General features: G+C 45.3%; 1 protein-coding gene across 2 annotated transcripts in view; it reads right to left on the bottom strand.

Moving 5' to 3' along the window:
• Nucleotides 1-20,738, bottom strand: part of Pla1a (phospholipase A1 member A) — a 34,731-nt gene extending 13,993 nt beyond the window's left edge. For both annotated transcript variants that reach the window (XM_041673176.1, XM_041673177.1), the window contains exons 1-5: nucleotides 20,463-20,738; nucleotides 4,596-4,797; nucleotides 2,887-3,064; nucleotides 2,280-2,388; nucleotides 1,492-1,593 (exon numbers count right to left, since the gene is read on the bottom strand). In XM_041673176.1, coding sequence (XP_041529110.1) covers nucleotides 1,492-1,593; nucleotides 2,280-2,388; nucleotides 2,887-3,064; nucleotides 4,596-4,797; nucleotides 20,463-20,535 — 664 coding nt within the window. In that variant the 5' untranslated portion in view covers nucleotides 20,536-20,738. The remainder of the gene's footprint in view (nucleotides 1-1,491; nucleotides 1,594-2,279; nucleotides 2,389-2,886; nucleotides 3,065-4,595; nucleotides 4,798-20,462) is intronic.
• Nucleotides 20,739-23,802: the final 3,064 nt, after the last annotated feature.

Below are 23,802 nucleotides of genomic sequence, written 5' to 3'. Positions count from 1 at the left end.
GTATTTTCCTGTCCCTTGTGCTCTTGTTGCTGTCTTTCTTCTGAGTCCTTGGTACCTACCACAATACCTGGTTCACAGTGAGTGGCTAATAAATAGTTACTGGACGAATAAATGAACAGATGCCTAACTTCAGATCCTTGTTCATTGTTGATTCTGAGGACTGGCTACCTAGCTCAGTAAATATTGATTGAATAAGCAGAACTCTTATTTTTAATCCCATACAGAAAAGATTCCAAGTTCAAAAGGCCAGAGAGGCCTAAGCCAGGGAACTCTGAATCTAACATGAAACATTTTTAGTAAGCTTGGGGATGGAAGAGTTCTACTTTATTTTTTCAGTTGTTTTTATGTGAAAACAATGGGTTTATTGTTAATCATGATAACATACAGATAGCAAAAAGGTTCCATCTTAATTTTTAAGTAGACAGCTCCATGCATTTACTGATTGTCTACTTTTATATTGAGAAGTTATCGCCTCCTTATATTGCTTAAACATCACTGTCCCAAACCGAAATTTTATATTAAGGGCCAGCTCCTCATTTCTCCTTCCCCCATTCTCTGTCAACCATCATTGTGTTTCTGTCTCCATGAATTTGATTTCCCTTAAGCAAAGGACCTTACCTTAGTGATGAGCAAGATAAGTTAACCCGACAAAGCCAGGCTTGTGGCTCTTGGTGTGTATTTGTGCAGTGAAGGTAGGAACAGGGATTGCACAATATCACTGCATGGACTTCTTTATGCCTGTGTGCTTTGGATGCTATAAGTCTTTTGAGCAAAAGGGATGAAATGCGACATTTCTCTCCCTTAAATTGTAAACCCTTTTGGCCAAGAACTAACATTGTTTCTCTTGTTCATTGCAATAGTACCGAGCATAGGGTATATCCTAGGGACATCCGATTTCTGGTAGAAATGAGGGTGATTGTCTCCCTCCTTTCCCAGGTGGTCAGAAAGACAAGTTGGACTGAGTGGAGGTGAACTTCCCTGGTGTGTAACTACGGGAAGGGGGATTCTCTCTCTTGACTTAGGACTAGGCTTGTCCTCTGGGGAAAAGGGAAATCCTGACCTGCCTCTGAGTCTGGGGAGTGGAATGCCCCCACTCCGTCCTCAGGGACCAGTCACAGACAACCTGAAAAAGCAGCATGATTTTCCCATCTGTCATGTAGACAGCAATGCCCCATCAGCACAGGGTTTTGGTGCTGAATCGGTGAGATTACTAAACAAACAATTTTAGTCTGTGAGTGAGAGTCCTCCTGCCCACTGGGAGCTTAAAATAAAACTACTTATCACCATGGTCACAATGACAATGACAGTGGCAGCCAAAGAATGATCTTGGAGCTGGAGGAGCCCTTCAAAGTCATCCTGATACATTCCTCACTATTAAACAGAAACTCTGCCAGGAACAGGACACTCCGGCCAGGACCAGGCCACTAGAGGCGAGCATCCTAGCCCCGTCCCATGTCCTCTCCCTCATCCCAGGCACATCGCCCAGCTCACAGTCAGTGTCTGTATGAATGGCTTCCACAAAGCGGGCATCTCCAGCATCCAAGCGTTCCTCCAGGCTGGCTCTGGTGTATTCTGGTCCTGCAGGATCTAGACCTATAAACACAAACTGCTATTAGGACCCTTTTTCCTCTCAACTCCGATTAACACCATGGACCTACACTTTGCCTTCCCCAACAGTCCCTCTAGTGCAGCTCATAGAATCATCCAACCAGAACCAAGGGTGGGAAGACGCAGTCCAGGATCGTTTTAGCCAGGAAACCCCACACACTCCATTGTCTGTTTTCTGTTGTGGCCCAGTTTTCTGGCTCTAAAATGAACATAACAATATCATCAATTTGGCAAAACCAGTGCCTACTGGTTTCATCCCATAGGGCCTTTCTGGAGCATTCTATGAGTCATAATTCAGAGATGTCCAACTGAAGGACTAAGAAGGTAGGGTGTTTACCATCCTTACTGACTGAGACTGACAACTGAGTTATGAACCCCTCTGTCTTTGCAGGTAAACACTGTCTTGGGGAGAGTTTCACACCAAATCCCAATTACGGCTTATTACAATCCATTTTATAAGTGTGTGCAATACGGTTTGGAAATAAATGCATGTGCCCTTATAGTGACACTGGAGATCATGAAACAGTGACACCATTTTAGGCAAACAATAGATCCATTTTAGCAGCATAAGGATGTGAGCTCAGCATCCCCTCTGCTCCCTTCACGGGTGTCTCTGAAGTGATCTCTCTCTGTATTCACCGAAAGGAGAGGTAGAGAGGAAAATTTTTCACCTGTGATCCGTCCCAACTGGCCTTTGTAGAAATGTCCCACCATGCCTCCAACGTGAGCCCCAAGACTGACACCAATGATGTGGATTGAGGACTCCGACACACCCAGCTCCTGGAATGGACAATGGGCGACAGTGGGTTCCACTTGGGCCACAGTGACTTTCCTGAGGCTCCAGAAACCAAAGGCCTTGGTTTCTACCCACACGCTTCAGAACAAGGAAAGACCTTTTATCCATCAATCGCTGGTCCTTTTCTTTTCTCTCTCTCTCTCTCTCTCTCTCTCTCTCTCTCTCTCTCTCTCTCTCTTTGGACTCTGCACCCCCAGTTTCCCTCACTACAAAGTATATAATGACCATGTCACTTCTTGGGAGGGACTACTAAATTTTGCATTAGCTATCTGTTGTGCAATGACGTGTTTTACTAGGGCCTGGGGACCTTGGGGAGGTTCAGTGCCCTGCCTGTCAATACCCCAAGAATCCAGTCCCAGATTTAAGCTGAAAACCCACCAGCTTCCTGAGTGACTCTGCTCCTGCTTCTGACCTCAAAGGGGGTCCTTTTCTTTGTGGATACTCAGTCCTGTCCAAAACTAACCTGAACCTTTCCTACCTACCAAAAGTTTGCTGAGAAAACGGGAGATCTCCAGGCTCAGCTTGACCACATTCTCCACAGCAAAGAGGTAGTTGCCTGTAGAGCCGTAAACCCAGTCCACTGCAATCACGTTGGCATCTGTGGCCCGAAGGAGAGTTCTAATAAACTTGTCAATCCAAGAAGGCTTTGTTCCTAATGCCCTAGATGGCAATCAAAATACAAAGAAACATTGCTGGCCAACCTGACTGATAACCATTGATAGAAACTCAACTTAGTCCCCAAACTAGAGAAGTCAAGACTAAGGGCAGCCAGTCACATAGTGCCTTGAGTAGAGGGGTGACATCATTCAGTATTTGTGGATCTTTCATGCAAATTATCTGAAAGTGTCTCTTGTTCCAGGTAAGAATGTAGAACGCAGGGCAGACTCCAGCCACACCTGTCTTCAGTCTGCGCCTGTGCTAATCTCTGCAGACTGCCTGCCCTCCCTGCTTTGTCTCTGTACTATTCGAGGGAAAGCTCTGCACCTTAGAGTGAAGACGTGCAGCCTTAACTAAGTTACAATTCTCATTTTAAATGCTAGGTTCTTTCCTTGAGGAGGCTTTTCATTCATCCACGTGCCCTTCCATCCACTCACAACACATTTATTGAGTACCTGTGGGTCTAAGGGTTTGCTGGGTGATTTCCAAGCTATAAAGACCAGTCCCTGTCTGTCTAGAACCTATAGTTTAAGACTCCTCTAAAAAGATAATGATAGAAAATTTTCAGAAAGCTCTCCTAACAGCATGGAAAGACATCCCAGCTCCTGTTGCGGGACACTGTCAGCATGCTCACGAGGAGACAGGACTGCAGATGGGGCATGCACTTTGGAAAGTGATCCCCGAGGCTTGAGAGCAGAGCTGTGTGATGAATGTTCTGGTTCCATCAGACGTCCAGGGCCAGAGGCACAGACTCTGCCTGTGGTGGTGGCTGGATGTAAGACTTGCTAAAGAAATGACTGTGGGAAAAGGGTGGCAACGAGGGGCAGATGTGGCTGGGAGAAAGGCCAGATGTGAAGAAGAGGGAGCACCTCTTCAATGGGCGCCCCAACTCTATATGCCCCACAGTCTCTTCTTCCCTTTCTTCTCGGAAACTTTCTCTGTTTTCATGTCTTGTCAGTGGGCTTTGGGGGAAGAGACGTTTGAAGGAAGGGCTGTGATTGAATTGGACAGCAGGATACCAGAAACCGCAGAACTGTCAAGCTCCTGAGAAATGCTAACCCCCGGGTAGGATGAAAATTATACCATAAGCAAAAGTTTCTCTATAAAATCATGGAAAAAAGTGAAGAATAAAAGAGGAACTAAAACCCTGGGCAGAAAGTACCAGGCTGTTACCCTTGAGTGCCTGCGTAAAGACTACGACTTCGTTTTCCAAGATGAATCATGCTATACAACCACACCTTGGGGCCAACGGCACAGGTTTTTGCCCAAGAACCATGGAGACTATTGCTACACCTTTCTCTTCAAACTAGATGTGGAAACTGGAATGACCTTCCCAGGGTCCTAAAGATTGGGTAGAGGCTGAACGGTGTGCTCTCACAAATGAGGCACACAGTGGGTGCACAGTTCACGTGAGTGATGGAACATGGGATGGGTAGTCAATCCATGCCTCCCCAGGCCCCCCACAATCTTCCCATGGCATTATGGACTCTCTGGTTCTTGGCTGAGAAGATCCTATTGGTTGCTTAGCTCTCACCTGAATCCATGAATAATTAGTTTGGTTCCCAGACTGACGTTAAACTCGGAGTTTTGGATGTCGCTGCTTTCTTCTACTAGCTGCCCACAGCTGGGGTCCGAAGAGCTAAAGAGAAGAAACTGGACTTTGAGGTTGGTGCCTCGGAGGAGGTTGGCGTTCTGGAAGTCAGTGCACTTCGGCTGGGTGGTAGGAGCTATGTTCCCTGGGGGAAGCAAAACAGAAAAGCATTCAGAGTGTGGCCATCTCTTCTTAGGAGGACGATGTCCTCGAAGGAAGAAAGGAACAGGAACTGTGAGCACAAGGTGTGTTTTGAATCAGCGAGCTCAATGATGAATCACCAATCTGTCAAAAATTGCATCAGTGCTGTAAGCGAAAATCTGTTCCTAAGTTTCATGCCTCAGCATGAAAGCCCAGAGGAGAATATGGGCGTTAAGGACCATGGCGGAAGGGTTGTTGTGGGACTGAGTGAAGTGACCTGGGAAGTTAACCTTGTCAACTTGACTGGATTTCGAGTTTCCTAGGAAGCACACTTGCTGGGTGTGACTTTAAGGCATCTTCAGAGAGGATTAGGAGAGGAGGGAAGGTCCACCCTGAATGTGGGCAGCTTTATCCCACAAAACAGGATCCTGGACCAAATAATGAGGAGAAAAGGGGGGTGGGGGGTGCCAGATGAGCATCAGCGTTCATCTCTTTCTCCATCCTGACTGTGGATGCAGTGTGATCAGAGCCAGTGTGACCGGCACCTCATGCCCCACTGATGTGCCTTCCCGTCACCAAGCATTGTTTCCTTTTTAAACCCTCAGACAAATCAAATCCTTCTTATCTTAACTCTCCTGTGTCAGTCCTGTTCTCCCAGAGAGGAGAGAAGCAGCTAAAACAAACCCCGCCCCTCCCCCAATCATACACTGAAGTCCTAACAGCACGTGCCTCAGAATGGGGCCATGTTTAGCAAGGGGACTTTTACAATGAGTATTAAATTACAATGAGACCTTAATAGAATATTGTTGGTGTCCTTATAGAAAGAAATTTTGACAGGAACAGAGGAAAGATGATGGGAAATGAACAGCACAGGAAGCGATCAAGGAAAGCAGGCTGGGATACTGTGAACCCGAGAAAGAACCTGCCCTGATTGACACTGTAAAACCTTTCACAGGCCAGGCTGGAGAGATGGCTCAATGGTTGAGTACTGGCTCCTCTTCCAGAGGACCCTGGTTCAATTCCCAGCACCCACATGGCAGCTTACAACTGTCTGTAACTCCAGTTCCAGACACCTTCACACCAATGCACATAAATAAGTTAAATGAATTCTAAAAAAATGTTTAAAAAAAAAACTTCACAAGCCACACCTACTTATAACACTTTACAATGTACTCCTTAGATACAATGTACTCCAACGTATTGGGTATTTTTAGCTGAAGCCATCAAAGGACAACATCAAACAAACAAACAAACAAACAAACAAAGGCAACATAAAGCTCTTTCCCCACAAGGAACATATGGCTTCTATCATTGGAGGGGCCAATCCCTGTGTCTATCTATCTCTGTGAAGAGGAGCTGTGATCCCTGCCCCCAGCACTTCTCACAGGAACAGACTGGAGTAAGGCAAGATGCATTCTCACCCAGCATGCGGCACTGTGGCAGCTTCTGAGAGTCCCTGCTATGGAACAAAGATCACAGACTCGTTCTCATGGAGACCTCTAGTGATGGCAGCTCCTTTAGATTCTGCCATGGTCATATGCTGTTAGAAGTAACTAGGACACACACACAGAGTGTGGGTGTGAAACTATTGTTTGTGGGTCTTGGGAATCCAACCATAGAGAACCCTCATCCAGTATCACCACATGGCTGGGTCTGAGCCCCAGCCTCTGATGTAACCCTTCCAAATAGCCAGGTCCTCGGCACTCTTGGGATCAAGCCCATTCTAAGTGTGGTGACCTCCTCAGTCTACGATTTGAGCTCCCACAGTAGATGAGAAATATCTGTCTATTCTACTTCATCTGCCTTTTACAGCCTTTGGCATTGATGTTCTTTTTTGAGCAATTCCTTTCCCTCCCCCCTCCTCATTCTGTTTGTGAGCAGTACTGAAGATTGATTCTAGGGTAATGTTAGGGAAGTACACTACCAGAGCCCTGTCCCTAACAGCTTCTTAAGACAGGATCTTCTTACAGGACTCCACACTGACCTCAAATTCATGAGGTTCTTTCCTCAGCCTCCTGGATACTAGGATTATAGATGTGTGTGGCCACATTTGGCAGGACTAAATCCTTTGAAAGAAACAGAGACTGGGAAGGTAGCTTGGTGGCAGAACACTTATACAATGCGTATGTTTGATCTGCAGTACCCGAAGAAGTGAGGCCTGGCGACGTCCTAGATATGCCCTGGAAGTGGATGGCAGGGCCTCAGAGTCTTCACTTAACTCTTTATATGCCTTAACTCTTTCTCCCCTTTATGCCTCTTCCATCCCAGCATGCCATTCAAAGAGGACAACCCAGCCAAGCTGCTCGGTCTTGTTCTCGCACTTCCCAAACGAAATAATCTTGAACTAAAGAACACTCACTTTTTTGAAAGTTAGTTGCATCAGGTATTTTGTTGTAGAAATACAAAAACCAACTAATAGAGCCAGCCCCTGAAATCACCAAAGGATCAACACCACTCAGAAAACAGCATCTAAATGAATAGCAAACTTAGAGACCAATGACAAAAATGCATTTTAAAATACATGGGAAGTCTAAGAACCCTAAGCAGTGTTTATTTAATATGCCCATTAAAGAATAATCACAATGGAAAGCCAAGAACATCCAAAAGATGAATGGTGGTGAAATAAACACATGTTAAAATCTGTATCTAGTGGCCTAATGCAGCCCTTGCAGGGTCAACGTGACTCACTGGGAGGCCATCATGCCAAGGCAACTTGAGTCCCCAAGTTAGTAAATAGAAACTCCATGCAATAAGTGGAGAACTGGAAACCAAACTTAGGCCCCAGCAACTGGAAGCAGCTCACTCACCTCTGACTAGGGACGGCACACCCATTTTAACCAATCAGTTTCTTCACACTGTTCGTCTTTTAAAACTTTTCTCTCAAGGCAGTCATGGTGGCACACACCTTTAATCCCAGCGTTGGGGAGGCGGAGGCCAATGTGAGTTCAAAGCTTGCTTAGGTAAGTCAGTCCTTAAGGAAAGAATAACAGAGCTACTCCAGGTATAGCGAAAGAAACAGGAAGGCCCCAGTTGTCATCAGGATAGCATATTCAGAATTCAGCCACCCCTCCCTACCTAGCTACGACTTTGGGCTGAGCCATGGCCCTTTCTCAAGATTACTGCCCTAGCTTGTCCTTGCTGTTCCTGCCTGCACTCCGGGTCCCTTAGGTCTACCTGCAGCACAGTGACCTTTGGTACTTCATTCAGAATTAATGTCCACAGATTGGGCTGCAGGGCTCTCAAGGATCTTGTTTAACCTCTTGAAAGCCATTTCCTGTAGAGGACACAGAGTTCTTTATGTTCACAGACATGCACTAATGCAGTGATTCCCAACCTGTGGGTCATGACCCCTTCGGTGGGACCTAATGACCCTTTCATGGGAATCACCTAAGACCATCAGAAAACACAGATATTTGCATGATGATTCATAACAGTAGCAAAATTACAGTTATGAAGTAACAACAAACGTAATTCTTTGGTTGGGAGTCACCACAGCATGAACTGTTTGCCGGGTCACAGCGTTAGGAAGGTTGAGCACCACTGCACTAAGGGAACCTGGAATGTTAAGCACACAGGGTTGTTCCCTCAGGAGAAGAAACACAAAACCCATTGTTTTTGTTTTTTGTCCCCCCCCCCCAGAAGGCTGGAGCAGACACGCTTTCTAGTCTGGCGACCTTCGTGCCGTCCATGTGGCTGGAGACCCTCCTCCAGATCCGCTCTCCGCTTTGTTTTTCTCAGTCACTCTGCAGAACCCATCTTTATGGAAGGTGTTTGTGTGCTTTGGTGTAGTGAGTTTTGGTGTAGTCACGTCTGACCTGTATCTAGCTTATCTTGTTCCTCAGAGGGATTCAGTATGCTTTGTGTGCTTCTGGGATGAGTTAGTCATCCATCACAGGAATAGTTATCTCCAGGTTGTGCTGTGTTTAAATAAGCCTAAAATAAACCGCTCAGGGTCACTCCCTGGCTACCGAGGAGTGTTGTGCCAGGCTGCCTTCGGTTTCCCATGGCTTGTCTCTCAGCTGCTAGTGAAGGTCACGGGGACCCCTGCAAACGGCACCTGATCTGTGGGGCTCGACCCTAGGAGAAGATAAGACATTTTTTCTTTAAATAGAAGCAGAGAGTAGGAGTTCAGTCCTCTCAGCCGAGGAGTCATGACCCTAAGTGAGAGAGTGAACTAGCAAGTGTTCTTCTCCATCATTTGCGGCAAAGCATTTTACAAAATTCTTGAGCTGTCTGTTAAGATCCAGGGGAGAAAAATAAATCTCAAGCAACGGCTCTGCAACTTTGTACAAAGGACTGTACAGTCCAGTCCTTTGCTTTCTGAGCAAGCTGCTGATGTTGACAAATGGGAAAACATAGGAGCTATTATAAAAAGAGCCCACGAAAAGGGGAATAAAATCCCTGTCATTCTTTTGCAGTCTAGACTGTAATAATGTATTGGTTGAACCCTCTTCCGAAGGACCACAAGAGGAAGTTCATCAGGACATCTCACTAGGGGACTACTGCTCCTACATTCAAGGAGACCAATTTAGACAGGCTGCCTCCCCTTTCAAACACACCATATTTACATACATTTCCAACAAATATTCATTCTCGCCAATCCAGTTCAGAAATTCAGTATATACTCCCTTACTTTAAAAGACTAGTTGTGGAAGATGAGGGGCATGATCAATGGGAAAATAATTGGACTAAATTCCTATCGAGACAGCTCTTACAATGCCTGGGATTTGAAACCCTCAAAACCCAAATGTGCATCAACATTGCCCACTTGCTTTCGAGTTTTTAAATAATTGCAGAAAACTGGTCTCTGGCCAATGGCGTACATGCTCCATTTACTGATATACTGTGGGAAAATTTAGACAGGGATATTGTTCCTCCTTGGGACTATAAGCAAGTATGTAAACTTCCTCTGTCCCAGGATAATACTTGATGTGGAAAGCACAATAATATGACGAGTATGATAACATGCGGGAAGAAGCCTTAGCAATAGCATCCCTAGTAATTCGGACATGCTTCAGGGAGCAGAGCGATACAGTGACTCTCCAGTACAGGGAAGTTTTTTGGCCCAGTATTTTGACCAAGTATGCCTTTGTGCACTGTGAGCCTGGAAAACTACTGATCTTGGGGAAACTGTGCCTTCTCTAGCCACTTTAAAACGAAAGGTTAATGACCTTTGAAGACAGCCATACAACAGAAAGCAGCTCAGGGGGAAGGCACAAATATCCTGATCTGAAAACTTATGTTTGATGGAGCTGCCAAAGAGAGTCAAGATGCTGTAGCAAGATGGTTTTTCTAACTGGGTACATCCATTGAAGATATGGGGAGCTTATCTCATTATATTGGAACATTATGTAGCAGCAGCTATTAAAAAAGCAAACAACAACAACAACAACAAAAAACACCTCTTCAAAAGAGACCTGGCATAGAATTAAGGAATAAAGGACCTTGGGAAAATGACTGCAAAAAAATTCTAGTATTGGGGCCTTTGCCTTTGCACATGATAGAAAGTGAAAACGTTGGACAAGAGATGTCAGTTCAAACTTGACAAGGATGGTAAGCCCCCTTAAACTCCCAAAGGGGCAACACCAAGCCCCAAAATCAAGGGAGAGATTGACCCAGACAACCAAAAAACCAGACTTGAAAGCAGTATCCAGTTACTTGGGAGGAACAACAGCATCTACTGCCAAGGGATTTAACCCCTTACCTTTATGGACAAGGTGGTTATCAGCAGATGGATGTACTTTGTTGGCCATATATGTGGAGAACTATCCCTTAAGAGGCATTCTAGACACTAGGGAAGATCATTCCGTTACTACTCAGGAACAATGGCCCCTGCACTGGCCAAGGTCTAGACTAGCCTTTACAAACTGTTGGATGCCAACAGGATTCTGTAAAAAGCACTAACATGTTATATTGGACTGACAAAGATTCTCCTTCTGGCACTGTGCAGCCTTGGGACTTTCCTACAACATGTGGGGAAGAGACATATTACAACAAATGCCAGCAATATTATCACTGCAACTAATGAATCATCTGATAATTACAATATATGAAAACCTAACCCCCTCCCATCAGAGTCATTAGCCAAAGGCTGTCCAGACAGCCTTTAAAACTACAAAGGGTCTCTGATGACCCAGTATAGATTGTCCCTTCACAGGGAAAATGAAACGAGACCCAACATCCAGTACAGGAAAATTCATACAGGAACTTCATCAGCCCTTGGAGTGCCCTAGTGCCTGTCTTGAATACAGAGACCTCTGTGCTCCCACACTTCTCTTTATCTTATCTTGCACACTCTGTTCCAGCCAGAATCACCTTGGTTCTCCCTCAGATGCTCTTGATACAGGCTGTCTTCTCTTTCTGGAACATTCTGCTAGGCATGTGCATGGTTAATTCCCTCCGTCTGCTCCATTAAGCCTGCCTGTCAGATGCCATTTTCTTTCCTCTTCTGTACCTCCAAATTCCCTCAATCTCTCTTACCCTGATCTCTTTACTTGTGTAGAGACAATCATTTTCTAATATACTCTGCACTTTTGTTGGACTTGTTTATTGATTATTTCCTTACATTAGAATAGACTTTGGGTGTTTTGTTTTGTTTTTTCAAGACAGGGTTTCTCTGTGCAGCATTGGCTGTTCTGGAACTCACTCTGTAGACCAGGCTGGCCTCAAACTCAGAGGTCCATCTGCCTCTGCCTCCAAAGTATTGGCAGTGTCACCACCCACTAGAATAGATTTTCAAGCAAGGCCAGGCTTTTTATTCCTTCTCTTCACTCTTCTGCTTAGCCTAGCACCTGCCACACACAAGACACTCCAAGAACTGGTTCTCTGAAAAGAATAATAAACCAGATATACTTTTGATAAGACAGGGTAATAGAAAAGGAAGAAATTGCAGGTAAACAATTTCAAGAAAAGAAAAGGGAAATCAGTACAGACACAACTGATTTTTTCAAAATATAAAAGAACATATTTTTACTCAGCCAGAAACTGAAGCTATAATTTTTTCTAAAATGGATACTTTCTTAGAAAACCATAGCTTACCAAAACATAGTCAGGAAAGAAAAAACAAGCAAACAAACACAAATAGACACTCTTTAAAAACTATAACACATAAGAATTGAAATGTAGCTTTCGTATCATTGGTCATAAAACCCTAACATGCCAGACAGACTTACAGAGGGCTTTTTACCAACCCTGGAATACTCAATTTCACATATTAGTCCAGAGAACAGAAAATGGGAGACAGAATACAAACTCTTTCTACGAGAATAATCGAACTATTAAATCTAGATAAAATACCAGTAAATCAAAATCCATCAAGGATAATAAGAACAAAGGGCACAGAAATGTATTATGTTTGCTGGGCAGGGGTGGAGTATGCCTTTAATCTAAACTCTGTGAGTTTGAGGCCAGCCTGGTCTACAGAGCAAGTTCCAGACAGTTACACAGAGAAAGCTTGTCTCAAAACACCAAAAACCAAACAGAAACAAAAACCACTACCCCCCCAAAAAAACCAACAAAACCCAAAAACCTAATAACACACACACACACAATGGCCAATCAGGGTTTAATACAAAAAATAAAGGTTTGTAATAGTAATATATTTTTGAAGTATTTGTGATATTAATGTAAAAATAATATGCTCATCTCAATAGATGTGACTTCATTTAAAACTGAGAACCAATCAGTTCTTGTTGGTGTGGTGGTGTGTGCCTATAGTCCTGGGACTTTGGAGTCTGAGGCAAAAGGATCTTAAATTCTAGACTAGCTTGAATTACACAGAGAGACCCTGTCAGCCGAAAATAGAGAAGGTTGTCTGCCTTGTTACCTTTGTTAAGTATTTTACTGGATGTCCTAATCCTTGTCAATGAAACAAGACAATAAAGTGGGATAAATTAGAGAGTCTGACAAGGAAGAGAGGGAAAATGCCAGTATTTAAAGATGATAAAACAGTTGATCATGGACTGGAGAGACAGCTTAGAGGTTAAGAGCATGCACTGCCTTTCCCAAGAACCTGACTTTGGTTCCCAGCACCCACTGTACATGACTCACCAACACCTGTTACTCCAGCTCCAGGGAATCTGATGCCCTCTCCTGGCCTCTATGGGCTCCTGAACTCAAGTACATGTGTCCTCACACGTATACACACACACACACACACACACACACACACAATTTAAGAGTATATGACATGGCTCAGTGAGCCATGCTCCGATGTTCCCCACGCACCCAGACATTTCTTAAAGCAAACATCAAGGACAGGCGAGCACTGAAAGAGAGAGAAAGACACAGTCCTTGCTGCCAGACTCTAGCAGACATTCTCCATCAAGTGCATTTGTTGTTTGGCCTTTTCCATTTTTTTTTTTGAGGTGTGCATACAATTTTTCTTCTTTTAGTTTGCTTGTGTGTGAATTAGATTACTACATTGTCTAGTGTTTAACATATCAGTCTTTTTAGGGCTGGCCAGACGACTTAGCAGGTAAAGGTGCTTACTGCATAAGTCTGGTAATCTGAGTTCAATTTCTGAATCCAAAGGTAAAAAAGTTGAGTGAGAAGTCCAGTTTCAAAGGCATGCTCTGGTCTCCACATGCAAGGCTCTCCCACACATCACATACACAGTAGCAACAAAAATAAAAACGAAATTATAACTAAAAAATCCCTTATTCCTTGAACTAACCTCTAATTAACCATGATGTGGTCTTTGTTCTTTTTTGGTGGTGGTGTTGTTTCAATTTCCAATTAGGTTTTTTTCTACATATGTTCTTTTTGTTGTGCCTATTTTTATTTTGTAATATTTTCTGGCTTCATTTTTTTCACCCTTTGTATTTTCAGTTTTAATTTTCCAATTGGGTTTTTTTCTATATACATTTTTGTGTTTGTGCCTATTTCTATTTTGCAACATTTTTATCTTCTTTTTTTTTTACCCTTTGTATTAGCAGTATATTTACTTAAAAGTCTCTTACAAGAATTTTTTTTTTTAAGTTTGTCTCATTTGAGAATGAAAAGGGCAATCATGGAAACAAAAAAGAATCAGCACTGCAAGTCTAGCACAGAAGTATTAAAAACTTTTAAAATGTTAATGTGTAGGTGCTATGAGTGTAGTTTAAAGGTAAATGTGTGCTTAGCATGTGCAGAGCCCTGGTTTAATTCCTAGTGCCAAAGAGAGTGCGCCCGCAGACACACACACACACACACACACACACACACAAACACGCTGGAGGCTGTAGCTCAATGGTTAAACACTTCCTGGAGTATGTAAAACCCTGGGTTCAATATGCAGCCCCACCAGAAAATAAACACAAAACAAAACAAAAGGGAGAGGCTCTAACACTTACCTAGTCGTGGCTCTCTGAAAGAAGGCAAGGCCACCCCAGCAGTACACATGGACTTAGGAGGCAAAAGCAGGAAAAGCAAAGCAAGTTCAAGGCTATTCTGGTCTACATACATAGCAAGTTCCATGCCAGTCAGGGTACATAATGAAACCCTATCTCAAACACACACACAAAAGAAAAACCTCAGTGAGACGATGAGAGGAAAAATATAAAGTAATTATTAGAAGTAAAGAAACTTGGTTCCTCAAATCAAAATTCTCAGAGTGAGGAACAAGGATTAAAAAAAATCTACAGTAGGCATCAATTCAGCAATAACTAAATAATACAATAAGCCAAAATATTAGTGAGAAAAGCAATGAGATTTTCTGTATTACAGGAGGGGCTGTAACATGAGCCAACTGCTTTGGAGAAGAACTTGGTGGTCAAGGCAGAGGAACCACCGAGGCTGCACTCACTCAGAGGTTCAGTTTTCAGACATTAGTCTCAAATGCTTTGCACTGTAGCAACGCGCATGGTAGAAAAAAATCTGAGGAGAAACGAAGCAAGACTGTGTTAGTTTATCACTTAATAACCCGAAATGTGAAGTCGAAGAGGGTCCGAAGTAAAAAGAAGTTCACGTTGCTTCTTTTGTTTGGATGGTTAGAAAGTTGGTAATGTTTTTTAAATGAATTTTCTTATATCCTTAAGTTATTTTGCAATTTTCTTATATTCAAATTAAAAAATCAGAAAGTAAATCGAAGGAAGCATTGGAAAGCCAAAAAGGTTAAACACTGTGTCTGTATGTTGGCTGTAGGTAGTTATTCTCCCAGCTACTTAATTGTAGTTTTACATAATTTTTATGTATTTTCTAACTTTTGTCCTGAGTCTTTATCCATTTTCTAAAAAAATTGTTTGTTTTTATTTTATGTGTACTGTAGCACATGCATGCCAGAAGTCCAAAAAGTCAAGAAAATATTGCTAGATGCCCTAGAACTGGAGTTATAGGCAGTCGTGAACCCCCGTTCACGGTTGAGAGCTCAATCCGGTCCTTTGTGAGAGCAGCCAGTACTTGTGACCACTGAGCCATCCCTGTAGCCTCTTCTATTACCTAAAAAAAATAATGATTCAAAACAGTACAAAGGGGTGCTGGAGGTAGTATATAGTCTACCAATATAGAAAATCCCTGCACAGCCCTAAAAAATAAAATTAAAAATCTTAAAAGTTTCTTTACATATACCCTCTCCCCAGAAGTAACTTCCGTGCATATTTTGTTAACGTGTTTCTGCCTTCTTAGAAAAACTAAATACGATCAGGAATAGATTGCATATATTTATATATTCATTTGGTATTGGTTTTGTAATGGAAAATACCTAGAATTTAACCAAAGAGGGGGGAAATCTATTCTGCAAACTTAAAAGCACTAGGCCTCGAAGAATATGTCAATCAACCCAGAGCACAAGACTCTTCAGAGAAAAGAGAAGTGGTTGATGGGAGGAAAGACCTTAGACGCCATTCCAGGACAGTCTTCCGTAGAAGAGATGGGAGGTGGTAAGGAGTGTTCCAGGTAACGGAGTGCAGGTTCCCTGGGAAAAGAGAACTGAACCTCTATGTTCTCTGATTCTGGCGTAGTTTTTCTCTGGGAGAATTAACTCAGACAATGCTGTTGGGCTTTGGGGACCAAAAATTCCCTTTTAGCAGACCTGGGAATTCCTGATACACCAAGGGCTTTCTGAAGGCACAGGGATCAGGAAATCAACCATCCAGCCATCCAGCCAGAGCCAGTGTCCGGCCTCTCATTCAGGAGGAAGTGGACACGACTGTACCCAGGACCGTTCTCTAGCCACGGTATTCATCCCTCTGAGGCTGGGAGAGGCTCTTGGTTAGTACTGTGCTGGTCACCTTCACCCTGGGAACAGCAGAGTGCTAGACCTTGTCAAAGGGAACTTGGAACATTCACAGACCACAGATGTGGCAGGTGACAAGGATGAAAGTCAAGTGGCCTAACTCCTTGGCTTGGGGGGAGGACACACTCTCTCCTTCCTCCTCATGTTCACACAGAGCTTCTCAGGTCAGGCACACAGCATAGAAGCTACCCCCAGCTGAACTCCAAGCTCGCTCTTCTGCACAGTTCAGCCCCCTCGGCTTTGGTTACTGGAGTGTTTCAGGTCAAAACTGGGCTTCATGGCTGTTCCCGTCATCACCCTCTAAAGTCCACTGGAGCTTCTTCTTAGCCAAAATAAGGAGTTGTATTCAGTTCTAATGGGTGGGTGCATTTCTTCCCAAGCTCACCACCAGCCAGTTCTCAGGGGGAATGGATGTCAGGAAGGCTCGGGGAACCTTGCTGTTTGTCTAGCTCTGCCACGATGAAGTGATGCCCTCACTGAGAGCACACTCTGATGGGAAATGGTCACATCAGCATTCATGTGGATGCAGTGAGAGGGTGTGAGCCCGAGACTGAAAGACTCTTGTCCAAGGGAAGAGCAGGGCTTGGCAGATAGATGGGTCAGAGTACGTGTCAAGGCCAGGATAGCAGATGGGGTTCCAGGGCCAGGGCAATGGAAATCAAGGGTTTGGGGATGTCGGACAAACCAGGCCAGTGTGTGGTCTGAGGGCTTGAAGAATCTAGGCTGATAGTTGACGAAATTGAAAATGAAAATCTTTCCTCATCTTCCTAGATGCCCTACCTACACACAAAAGCATCCTGTCTGTTTAGAAGATATGAAAAGGTCATGGTCCCAAGACCACCAAATCTTGCTTTTGGGTTAAGCCAAATAATTAATTTGGCTTAAATTAAACCAAGGATCTCACACATGCTAGGCAAGAGCTCTACCATGAATTAAATCCACAAAAAGGATTTCACACACAGGCACAGAATAAATGTTTTACATAAATAAAAGTATTTTATTTACACACATAAAGTATTTTTTTATTGAGCTCTACATTCTTCTCTGCTCCCCTCCCTGCCTCTCCCCTGCTCCCTTCAATCCTCCCCCAAAGTTCCCATGCTCCCAAATTTACCCAGGAGATCATGTCTTTTTCTACTTTCTACTTCCCATGTAGATTAGATCTATGTAAGTCTCTCTTACTGTTCGCATTGTTGTCTAAGTTCTCTAGGATTGTGGTTTGTAGGCTGGTTTTCTTTGCTTTATGTTTAAAAACCACCTATGAGTGAGTACATGTAATAACTGTCTTTCTGTGTCTGGGTTACCTCACTCAAAATAATGTTTTCTAGCTCCATCCATTTTTCTGCAAAATTCAAGATGTCGTTATTTTTTTTTTCTGCTCACACATAAAGTATTTGTCATGGGATCACACTTTAGAGGTATGTTTTTATAATTAGAATATAATTTTATACTTCATTACAGTTTAAATCTTAGAAATTGTGGTTTTCACTTTACTTGGTTGTCTTTATTTTTGTGTCAAGCCAGCTGGTAATGGATTTGTAAGCAATAGGGAGGAGGATGTGGACTTAAATATTGGCTGTCCCAGTGTGGAGCTGGCAGAAGACTCCCGTGTTCCAAGTAGTGAGCTCCCTCCATCACATTGCTCTGCCGATACTGCAAAATGGGAGAAGGGTGGAGACTCCCACCATAGCTGAATGGAAGGTGGGCTCCTGCCAGATGTGCAAGGGACGGCATCATCTTCAGCTGGCTGTTGAGGGGTGGGTATCACAGGCGTTACCGGCTGCTTCTCTCCAGCTGCCTCTGTCCCTGTGCAACATTAATAGGCCCTGAGCTTTCTGGTCCCCTAACTAGGCCTCCAGTGTCCCCAGAGGACACAGCTGTGTTCTTAACTGGTCTGTGGGTCACTTTGTCAGCAGTAAGCAATGTGGGCCACCCTAGGGACCCTTACATAAAGGTCAGCAAATGGAAATGAGGCCCACACCCAGATGTTTCCTCCTAAGCAACCTCAACTCCGGGCTAGAAGGACTCAAGGATAAAAGACCAGGCATGTCTCCTCTCAAAAGCTCCAAAGTTTTAGTGAGAAAGTGGAAATAAACCCGAAACCCTGTGGGAAGCTGGATCACGGGGCCCGTGGCTAGGAAATGTGGTGCTGGCAGAACCCCTGGGATGCTGTTTGACTCAGGCTAGGGGTGACTTTGGGAAATGCTCAGGGACCATGATGGCTCAGCTCTTAAGGCTGCTTATCATCCAGTCTGATACCTACTATGGATCCCTGGAATCCACATGGTTGGGAAAGAAAACTAATTTCCACTGATGTCCAAGTTGTCCTCTGACTTCATGATCACTGATCTACTCACACGCATGTGCACACACACACACACACACACACATTCATACTCACATACAATCAATTAATGAAATTTAAAGAAAGAATGCCCTTGAGGCCGTGACCTGAGTGACCATGAAGAAGTGTGCAGGTGGCCAGCCAAAAAAGACATTGAGGCGGGTGACAGAAGGGATCATAGAGGTCAATAGGCACATTGCTATCTCCTTCGTTCACGCTCCTTTGATCTCTTCCTCTCCTTTGCCTTGACCTCTGTCTCCTTTAATCCCCCTTTCCTCTCCCTCTTCTTCCTGTGGGCGGTCTCAAAACAGCCATGCTGTGTTAAGAAAGGGCAGCAGGCCCAGGCAAGCCAGATGGTAGAGACTCCTGAGACCTTGCTGGCAAGTGTTGCCCACTCCCTCCTTGCATGGGCACCTGGAATCCTCCCCAATCTTAGAACTGGATTCCTTGTTGCCTTCACCCCAACCAGGAACCTGGCTTAGGACCTCTGATCCCCTTCTGTCTGTGTCTGAGACCCTGGGCTTGCTGAGAGAAAAGGTTGCAAAGGAAATATGTCTTCTCGTGCTCAGATTTCAAAGCCCGGCCCCACAGTGACTGCCTCCTGCCCCTCAACAAGGGCTGGGAGCAGCTGTGTAGCAGCCAAGGAGCCTGCTGAGTCCCCTTCCCCCAGCAGCACCCACAGCTCTCCTGGGAGCATCAGAGATGCCCCCCATCTTTTTTCCAAAATGACGGGTAGCAGTCTGTCCCCCTTTCTCCCATCAACTATTCAGTAATAATAAAACCACCCAAACATGAGCAACTGTCAGAGGTGAGATTTGCACAAAACTGCATGCAGTCCTTTACTGCATCCCAGTTTGGTACGAATAGTCACCAAGGACAGGCAGAAAGAAAGGTCATTTCCTCAAAGCCTCACAGCCACAAAGCCCGCATCCAGTCGATGTCTGCCGACTCGGGCCAGCTCCCTCTGTTCATTGCCTTGGTGCCCGTTGGGTAGCAATGCAGTACCACTCAGTGAGCTAAGTGTATGCAAGAGACTGCAGCCCCAAACATTCCCCCCTTGTGGGAACAAACAAATGAGGAGGGAAAAAAAAACCAAAAACGCGCAGCCAAGCAGCACCTTGAAAATGCACCAGGCTGCAAGGACAGAATAGATCCACGGGAGCTGGACTCGGAGCAGGGAAGGAGTGGCGAGCAGGGCAGCAGATTGCTGCAAGGGAGTAGGAAAGACCCCCGTGCAAGAGGGGAAGGCTAGCACCAGCCCCAAAGTCTGAGCAGCTCCGCAGCTCGGGTGGAAGTTCAGAAGCTGGGAGATGAGAAACAGCTTAAGAGAGGACAGAAAAGCAGTCTGTTGGTGGGAAGTGGAGGGAGGGGTCCCTTCTGAGAGTGCTGCTCCCGTGTGTGTGTGTTTGTGTGTGTGTGTGTGTGTGTGTGTTTGTGTGTGTGTGTGTGTGTGCATGCGTGCATGTGCATATGTGTATGTACATGTGTGAGTGTATGGATCTGTGTGCATGTGTGTGAGTGCGTGCATGTGTGTGTGTAATTACTATATCAAGAATGTAGGAAGCATGCTCTAACTCTCACCAGGGGGAAGATATGATGCAAATGGCATCTGAAGAAAGCCACTCTGCCGGGCGTCTGGGGTTAGCAGAGGGACATGGCTGACCTGGGTTGACCTAAGCCTGAGTTGGGTTGGTCTAATTAGAACACCTAATGATCTCAATGGCAAAATTGTTCTGGAAGTTTTCCAAAGTTCATTTGGCAAATTTAAAGTTAACTGCTCCCTGAAACAGTGGCTAGCTGAAGGACAAAAGTATGCATTTGAGAGTAAATCAAAGTTTATTTTGTTACAGTCTCCTTGACTTGTACAAGGTGACGCGGGTTGTGATTTGGGCTGTAGAAAACTGAGTCAGGGGATCAGGGGAAGTTCAGCTCTGGTCACCGAGTAGGCACTGATCTTGCCACCATTCCCATTATGATGGGAGGGTTTTCCCCCTTCTTCTAAAATCGCCCCTGGAGAGATCAAGGACTTTTAGGGGACCTTCCAAGGTCAGTGCTGCGTAAGGCAGCAGTTAAAGAAATAAGATTCCACCCCAGACCCCAGCCTTTGGCTTACCTGAGCTTCCAAGGCTGAGCCAGAAAAGCAGTCCCCACAGCCAGAAGCATCTCTCCCGGAGGCCAGGAGGCATCGCTGAGCTGGAGTCTTGGAGCCAGTCTGAAGAAGAGTCCTAAGGATCACATAGTCCAGCCTCCCACCAAACATGCAACACCCACGTGGGACTCAGCAATCGTTAACTGACTGCATGACTTATAAGATAAATAAATACATAACTCTTCCTATTTGCTTAACCCCCGGAGTTTTCAGTTTCTTCTTCTCAATGAAAACGAGCACCCTTCCCACACTTTTTTTTTTCTTAAACCAAGGCGCGTTGAAACACATTGTTCTTCCTCTGTGCGCCAAACAAGATCAGGAAATGGCTTTCCACACCGCTCCCATTTCCCATTATGAAATGTCAGTGATGAAAAGGCCAGCCTTTCATCTCCCCGTGGTTACAAAACTCTCACTGGGATGGAATTTCTGTGGACAAGCTTGGCCCTGGGAAGACCGAGCTGTCCGAGGCTGGAAGCCTCTTTCACTTTTGGATCCCTGGGGCCTCACCAGGCATACAGCCGACCACTGTGCACACCTACTGGACAGGGTGAGAAAAGACCAGGTGTGGCTCTGCAGAGTGTTGCCTTCCTCAGCCTCCTGGGGTTAGAACGTGAAATCTAACCTCTCAAAAGACCTCCTGCTTCCTAAGTGCACAGGTAAAGGAGCAACAGTAGAAAAGGAGGTGTCACAGCGACACTGTCGGTGGAAGGGCTAGCGCTGGGCCTGGAGCCAGGGAATCTGTCCCATCATGGGGCATCCTCACTCCGAGGGGTAGTGGAGACCACAGGGAGGGGTTTCCCTGCAGCCTAGGACAGAGCACCGCTCCTGACAGGCCAGCGGTCCTGTCATGAATGCATACTGTCACAGGGCAGGGACCTGACAGCAGGCAGGCTCTCTGAAGGGAGTGCTGTTGACATGTGTGTTTACAGTCCTGTCAGGGAGCATCGAGAGAAATTGATAGAGAGTAGGTGTTTCGAGCAAGACAGTTTAGGCCCAGAACACGGGCTCTGCCCTGGAAGTATCCCTGGGGCAGACTAGGCAATTGGTGAGTCCCTTATTCAGCAACAGACCCTGTCTTAAAAGGGGAATCAGCAGACAAGAACCTTTGGTCTGCACACACACGCACACACACACATACTCGCACACATGTGCACGCACACAGGCACACAGTAAATAGATAAATAACTTTTTAAGCTTTACAGTGTATGAAAATGTAGGGTGAAGAATGAGTCTCTACCCACCGTTATCCCCCACTTCCAGTTCCCAGAATGCGCAGGAGGCCCCATGATCACCATTTTCTTCTAAGTCCTCTGGAGATATTCGATCTCACTCCCACCCCTGCCTTTTAGAACAGCAACATGGTTCTAACCTATTAGACACAGTGTGTGTGCGCAGGCGTGTACAAAGGAGTGCATGAATGTGCCTGCAGTTTGCAATGACACCTTGCAAGAGTCAATTCTTTCCTTCCACCTTGTGAGGCCCAGGGATCAAACTCAGGTCATCAGGCTGCGTGGCTAGCGCCTGTCCCCACTCAGCCATCTCTCCAGCCCCACAGACCTTCAGACATTGCTTTTCAGGCTCACAAATGTACCTAAGAGCTTCCTCATTCTTGTTTCCAGGATGCTCGGACCACGTCATAAAATTTGGGGGCCCAACCCCAATGGTACTCATCCTACAACACTCAGGAGCCTAATCTCCCCCCAACTTCCTCTTCAGTTCGAGCTGAGGGTAGGACATTGGAGTCTTCCCTCCTGATGCCCTGTATGTCTTACATGTGAGCATGTGTGTGCGCGCACACACACCAGAACAAGGCACAGTAAGTGGGAACAGCAGCCAGGCACAGATAAACCATCTCCAACTGTCCCAGTTCCCCTTTCTTGCCGGTCGACCTCAAGAGCAATGGCAGACCGCGCAGGGAGCACAGCATCTGGAAACAGCCAAGATCTGACCAGATGAATCTGGGCCCCGCTCCAACCCTTCCTCCTCCTCTTTCCCAGAAGCAGGAGGATCATCAATGTCTTAACTCACAGAATGATGATGTGTCTCCTGCTCTCTGAGTCCCTCAGCTATTGTGCAAGTGGAACACATACCGGGGCAGCATTCCTGGGTCTTGGGGAACTGGCTAAAATGCATCCTAGGCTGGGTGCTCTGCGGGTTGTAAATTTGCTTCCTATAACTTGGGAAGAGGAGAGGAAGTCCCGTCTTGGTCTAAGACAAGAAACAAGACTACGGTGAAGCCACTTCTCACAATCTAAAGGCCGCCGGAGAAAGAAGGCCATGTGCCCTTAGTACCACACCACAAGGTTTAGACCCCATTCTGGGTTTTGGTCTGTGTGTTTTGTTTTGTTTTTAGCCAGGGTAGTGTTGACAATTGAACCTTAGCCCTCTTACACTAGTCAAGGGCTGTGAAATTGAGCTACACCCCAGTCACAACTCTCACCTTTAAAGCAATAATCCTGCTTTTCCAGATGGAGACCTGGGCTGCTTTTTGTCCAGATAAAAGGTCAGGGAGAAGGGTAGGGTTTCTCAGAATAGAAAGACGCTGAACCCACAAATGACTCTAAGGCTCTGTCTGTGCTGAGAACCATCTGTAGCTTTAGAACGAAAGTTGGGTGCTAAAATTTTATGGCTAATGTTTGTTCTTAAACTAAAAATTGTGAGTCTTGCAGGCTTATCTCTGGGGTGCAGTACTGCAAGGCAGAACCAAGAGACACCCTCAGGAAACAAAGACATGTGGGTCCCTTGGATTGAGTGAAACAGTTCCCCAAGCGGTGGAAGAAACTGGCTTGAAGTGGTATGTCTGGAATTCTCCCTGTATCTCCCATCTTATCACAGGCTGGCAGGAAGAAGACGCCAGCCACACTTTTTATTTTATTTTATTTTTTCAGGCGCACTTTTTAAAGAGATGTCACCAGCACTTAGCAATTTCCCACTGTCACTCTCCCTTTAAGAACTTGCCACATGTCACATGTGTGTGTAGGCGAAGCCTACAATCCACAGGACCAGGGATGCTACTATCTCTGCTCTGCACGTGGAAATCAAGGCAGAACCAGGCTAAATAACTCTCCCATGTCCACACAAAGTAGCTGAGAAAGTTTTTAATCTGAGAAGATGACACCACATCTTTATCCTCTAAATGTGGCTACTATTGTGGGTGGTCCATCGCCTCCCAGCAGCCCTCGAGGATGACAGCATCCTCTACCTTCCATTAGTCCTAGTGACGTGAGGCCCAGAGGGCATGCCTGGCAGCAGGGCGGACTCCCAAAGGCAGGTTTCTGCACGGCATCAGAGCAGGCCTTCCTTA

The sequence above is a fragment of the Microtus oregoni genome, unplaced genomic scaffold, assembly GCF_018167655.1.
Source record: "Microtus oregoni isolate MIOR12 unplaced genomic scaffold, Mior012 000023F_ref0000262, whole genome shotgun sequence".
Lineage (NCBI taxonomy): Eukaryota > Metazoa > Chordata > Mammalia > Rodentia > Cricetidae > Microtus > Microtus oregoni.
Note: the sequence above shows the minus strand (reverse complement) of the source record. Positions and strands in the feature narration are given on the sequence as shown.